General features: G+C 35.6%; 1 protein-coding gene across 1 annotated transcript in view; it reads right to left on the bottom strand.

Moving 5' to 3' along the window:
- Positions 1-4,231: 4,231 nt before the first annotated feature.
- Positions 4,232-6,216, bottom strand: part of LOC139974298 (uncharacterized) — a 73,160-nt gene continuing 71,175 nt past the window's right edge. The window contains exon 8 of the mRNA XM_071981330.1: positions 4,232-4,880. Within this exon, the coding sequence (XP_071837431.1) occupies positions 4,531-4,880 (350 nt within the window). The 3' untranslated portion in view covers positions 4,232-4,530. The remainder of the gene's footprint in view (positions 4,881-6,216) is intronic.

Here is a 6,216-nt window from a genome sequence, read left to right on the forward strand (position 1 = left end):
TTAGTGATCACGGCGGGTGAATTTGTTTTAAGACGGTGCTGGATGAGTGATTGACTCAAAGTTCTGTTTGTGCAGTTTCACAGAATGAAAACATGTTTAAAGGGTATTCTGGTGACAGACAATTGTAAACATATAAACTATTCCACAATGCTAGTTGAAAACACCATCTCAATATCATGCCTGTGAATGTGAACGTTTTTGACTGGCTAAACCCTCAACTACTACAGGAAGTTGGATCACAGTAAGGGTTTCGTGTTGTCTTATTTACAAATGCTATTTGGAAGCTTTACTTAGGCTATTATAATCTTCTTGTTGATTTGTCATTGAAACCTGATTCATATGGAAGTTTGCATAGCTGTCAATGTTCTCTGTACTTACAACTTCATCAAAATGCATCTTTTCGTAGAAATATTCTTTTGTTTGTGAATAAATCATTGAGATATTATAAAGAAAAAAAGACATTTTCAGCTAAAATGTCATGACGACATCATCCATTCTGCTGTTGCCAGATGCATTTAAAACATATCACCAGTTTGAAACATTCATATCTTCACAATACAAAAATGCTATGAGGATTTGGTTTTCACAGTAAGATTAAAACAAAATTGTTCAGCAATCAACTTTAGCTACCAGAATATTCTTTTAAGAATAAAACAAGTTAAGATGCTTAACTTAAAATGCATAACTGGAGGCGGAAAAAAACCAACTTTTATTTGACTAATACTAAAGTATTTTAGTACACAAACAATACTGTAGTTCCGGTTTAGTCAAAAGAGACAGTAATTTAGAGAAATTTGATGTCAACGTTAGCAGATTCTCACTGACCAGAAAAACGATGCATGTTACAATGACGTCATTTTATTGTGACATCAACTGCGGAGTGAACCGCAAACGCTAAGCAATAACAATGGACTTTCTAAGTACTTCTCGTTAGAAAGTGAACCTTTTCTTAACATTATACTTCCAATAAAAATGCAGATGCATGAGAAAGAATGGTTGTTAGAATATTTCAGCATTTTTAACTCATGTTATGTAGCAATTCTTCAATCAAAAGTACATTATGGATAAAAACCTGCCTCAACGTCTGGTGATATTCCGTTAGATTAGTTACTTTTATAGGCCAGTATGCACACTGTGCCGTACGAAATTAAGGTGTTTCAACAATTGAAATGCCTACCTTATGAAATATGTCGACATCTCTGGTATATCTTCATTTGTTGTTGCAATTTTAATCGAATCCACAAAATAAGAAGTTTTGGGTGTGTCTCAGTCTCGCTGGCATAAAGTAAGGCGTTCAGAAAATCACAACTCCACGAGAGTAGATACACAAGTGAAGGGAACACCACAGTGAAAAAAGGGCCTGATAGATTCCATATTCCATATACTATTTTCAAAAGTTAAAAGATGCGAAAACTTTTACCGTCGCAGAACAATATATACATGCCTACAATGCACATTGTCCATAAACGTGTTAGTGTGCGTAGTGTCATTTCGTTGGTTCTGCTAAAGAGAACTAAGTCACGCCTGTGGCCTATTGTATAGCAGTGTACGACCTTTCTTTTGTAACATGATCTTTTTTCCCTGCACCTATAGGGTAAATCACGGCTGAAGATAAACAATTGAGCTTGCACATTAGAATAACAAGGCAGTTGTGACTAATGAGTTTAGGCAAATATAAATATAAATATATTAGGGAGACTACCTTTAGAGGGCCTCTGCATAGACTATACTGCCTATAAGTGTTTGCCTGCAGCCACCCCGTTCAAAATTAATCCAAAACCTGTGACGTTTTTCGTCGGTTTCATGACTGGGAAACGTAAAGAAACTTAAACTTTGGTTTTCTGAAGTGTTGCAACCTCCTACTACCCAGTTCCATGGTATTTTGATAATAACAGTATGACAGAGTGTCGTATCAGCCTAGTGTTAGTTCTGAGTGAATAGCTTGATCGAAAGTTTACCTCAAGAGACTCGGCACAAGTACGTCAAAGGGGAAACCTGTAGTCATCTGAGCGCTTTGGAATTTTTGACAAGACGCCGTAATGAGGCAGTCGATTTCTTCTGCTTTTGACAATAGACCTAGCTATTTTCCGGAGGGGAAAACCCCAAGCAGGAAAATTATTTTGTTTGTATTTTTATCAAGAGTCCTATAGGCTACAAAATAAAAGGAAAAATATCCCTGCAAACACGCCTGGGGCATGGTTATTGTTGCCCCAATGAAATCCTTGGACAAGTAAGACCATGTACGAAAATTTGATACAATGTTCTTCTTTAGGGGGCCTTGCCTACGTAAGTCAGTACCAGGTGTATTTAACCTGTTTAGGATGGGGACCTGTTTTTCTTCCGAGCCAAGTTTAAGCTGCATTTGGGCTAACATGTAAGAATGTAGGATGGTATACGCTAATTTCGCGTTGCTAAGGGCCTTTGTATTTCTCCAAAAATTAATGATGAAGCTGATCGTTCTGTTTCCTGAGGATTATTTAATATTACACATATTACAAAATGAAGTCGACTCACTACCGTAAAGATTCTCTAAGCTTTGACTGTCGAAGCCTTAGCCAATTTTCCATAACTTAGCGTATGCGTACATGTAAAAACGACACACTGTGGTATGGATGTGTTTAACTATGGATGTCGTTTGATCTGCTTTTACCATAATGCAAAATAACGTTAATCCGGTTCACTATATGATTTGTCAAGGTATCCGTACCATGTTTAAGCCATCGAATGACAACGAATTTGTCTAAAGTGATTTTACATTAAAATTACACACAATTCCCCAGCACTGACTACTCGCAAGCCGATGACTTGAGAAACATTACATTAATCCAAACAACAACATCCACAAGAATTTGTTTCGAATTAAAGCAAGTTAGGCCTACGCTAGACTGTACTTATAAACACTACATAATAGTATAAATTATGTGCTACACAATAAACATATGTAGGACCAACAGAATCAGATGTTGAGCAATATTCTATTCACACGATGCGATCAAGTCGTGCGTGGTTTTAAAAGAAATTTTGAAAGATTTTGTCTTGAACGATAATTTCTCATGACAAGAGGAGAAGCCATTCACACGTACCGACAAAATCGTACACGACAAGTCGGCTGAAACAACACCGCAGACGATTTTGTCGTGTCGTGTAAATGCGCCTTAAGCGTAGATTAAAGGTGACAATTGTTATGATAAATCAAGTCACTTTCTAGTAATAAACGTAGTTTGAATTTGCTAATTTCCGTCCAGAAAAGCAATGCAATTAGTTTGTTTGTGAACTTAGGACCACATGTTATTGTATATTTGATTTTTAACAAAATTGATTATTTTCCTTACAAAAGGACTTTATACTCGACAGATAATTTTAAGAATACCAGCCACTGTGCACATGCTATTCCATTTAATTGGGATTTATTTCAGAAATCATGATCAAACAACTATGGGCTCCTGAAGAAAATTGTAAGTAGGAAGGCAGTTTTTTGTTAGAGAAAGGATAATGGGTAGAGACATAAAGTTACACAGAAGAAGATGAATATTACTTCCCAAAAATGATCATTTTGAAGCTAAGCCCATGGAGTGATCTGAAGGTGTGACACACCTTCTAATCTTGTGAATGCAGGCATCGCTACTTATATTCACTAATCCATTTAGACTAATGTCTTTCAAATGCAAATATATGTGACAAACTGAAAGAAGAGCTTCAGGTTTTTTCTTACCTTAATGATGCAATATTATCTCATATTAACAATATTGTTGCAGAATGTTACAATAAATTTAATGTCAATATTTTATTGGTATCAAATTCACAATATTACAAACAGAAAAAAAGACAGAATGTTTGTAACAGAATAAATATTAGGGCTTTTTCACATGGTTGTTATTGAATTGATTAGTTTGTTGTGACTGTAATGTACAGTCCACACATAGCTTTAGTTGAGTTTTTCAAGCACTGCATTACATTATTTGTGGGTCCTAAATGCTGTTTCTTTCCTCTGTTTGATAGGGTTCTCAATGACGTAGGATTTTTAGACTTTTTAGACAAGTTGAGACTAATGGAACACTAGTTGTTGTTACTCGCGTTGAGCGATCATCAGACAACTGTTGCATCATTAGGTATCCACTTTCACGCAATTGTTAATTTCCTACAAACTTTTTTCTCTCTTCTTTTTTTTGAGGGGAGGGGGTGGTTGAGGGTTGGGATGCAAACAAATGAAAAGAAATTTGGACAAGTTCACTTTTTCATTTTATCCATTTATGAGACTCATACAATAATCAATTTGCAAATTATCAAACAACAGTAAGCTAGTTAACATTCACAATTTGACATTTATTTCAATTATTGTTATATATGTTCTTATTAGCTTAAAAATAAATTATTTGTCGATTTGCTCTGGTTGGAATTTTTGTTGCAGTTTCTGTTTCTTTCTTGTCTTCTGCCCGTCCTGGTTTCCGACACTCAAAGATCTGTTTGGATCTTTCCCTACATTCTAAGTAAAGACTGCACTGTTGGGCACTTTGTTATACAGTGTTTTGTCTACACCGGCCGTATTTTCATATCTGTGTATTGAAGGCTACATCCGTAACTGTCCAAAGTATCACTATACCAGTAGATGTTTGTTCCTCGAGTAGAGCCGTCGTAGTCCCCGTTGAGGTGAGAATAAGCGCAAGCACCGCAGTTGTCGCTGCCATCGGGGAATAATGCACAATAATAGGGACAGTAAGGCCGACATTCAGAAGCAGAGTAATATTCCCTACAGTGATAATAATAATAGAACCACCAGGCTCCTCGATGTCTCTCCGCACAGTTGTAACTACTCCATCCATCGTTGTCCTGGTCTTTTGTACTGAATTGTTCATTGTTGCTATAATACAAATCATCCTTATCTGCAGCAAACGAGACAGAATAAATAAACCGATTAATTTATATACTTTGAACGAATCCAACATCGAATACAAGTTAGAGGGCCGTGAGTTTTTGTCCTACCAAGATGAAAACGTCAGTTCCGCGTATTTTTTGTTTTTTTGTTTGTTTGCGTGTGTTGAATATTTAGAATACATAGGTAGGTATATTGTCTTTGCAAGTACGTTATTATACAATTTAGTGTTTGTTCCGTGAAATACAGTGCCACAAAAGAAGTCACATACAGATGGGGAAACTACTTAAAGCAAATGACAGGGTTTGGTTACTGTAGAGTCGCTAATATCGCCATTTATTTTACATTTATTTACCGTCATTTATTGGCAATACTATTCATTCAATTTGCTTTAATTCTTATTTCTAAGTCCCCATCTGATTAATCTCCTACTTCATCATATGTGTCGGTATTAAATCGTGTAATTTCTTGAATAATATTATTTGTAATTTAGTTTGCATCATCAAATTTTCATTTCTCCTCTTATTCAACCCTGTGCATGTACCATACAAGTTAACTTAGGCTTTCTTTGAAGCTGGGCCGGGGGGGGGGGGGGGCTGTGTGAGGAAGCTAAATATATTCATCAAGTTAGGAAAGCAAGGATATCATTTAAAGATCTAGTCCTGAGTAACCAAGGTCTGGTTCTACTGGACAGGGCAAGAAGGGTGCTAATTGCGATCGACTGTTCAATTTTGTACCCGATTTTTATAGCACGTTGTAATCTTTGAATTTTTCAACCTGAGCTCACATGTTGGAGTGTAAACGTAGATTACACTAAACACATAACATATCATGAAAAAAATTAGTGTAAATGAAGAATAGAACTAACATAAAGTGAATTGACTATAAATGTTGTAGCTATTATTTTGGGTTAGACAAAGTAACCAAAAGTTGATATGCTACTTTTACAAAAGGATTCAGTAATATTGATTATTGGCAATTTATTATTTAATTCGTATCGACATGTGCAACCTAGTCTCGTACGTTTAACTTCTTCGAACAAACTGATTGATGACATTTTTTACTTTTGAAGCTATATAGACGAGTATTTAAAGATATAACATCTGTTATCTGTTTCAATTTGCTGTCACAGTGAATGATAAAACTTCGATGATTTTATATAACATGATTATCCTAAAATAGTACCTCAACGTTTGCACATATGAGAATCATCAAATATACATACCACTGGAAGTATCGCTCAATAGTAAAGAGAAGGCACATGTGACATACTTCCAGATACTACTAACATATTATTTATCCCCTTTGTAAGTTTGAAATGCTGCGAGCTTTGTAGAAAACAGCGC

The sequence above is a fragment of the Apostichopus japonicus genome, chromosome 9 (genome assembly GCF_037975245.1).
Source record: "Apostichopus japonicus isolate 1M-3 chromosome 9, ASM3797524v1, whole genome shotgun sequence".
Classification (NCBI taxonomy): domain Eukaryota; kingdom Metazoa; phylum Echinodermata; class Holothuroidea; order Aspidochirotida; family Stichopodidae; genus Apostichopus; species Apostichopus japonicus.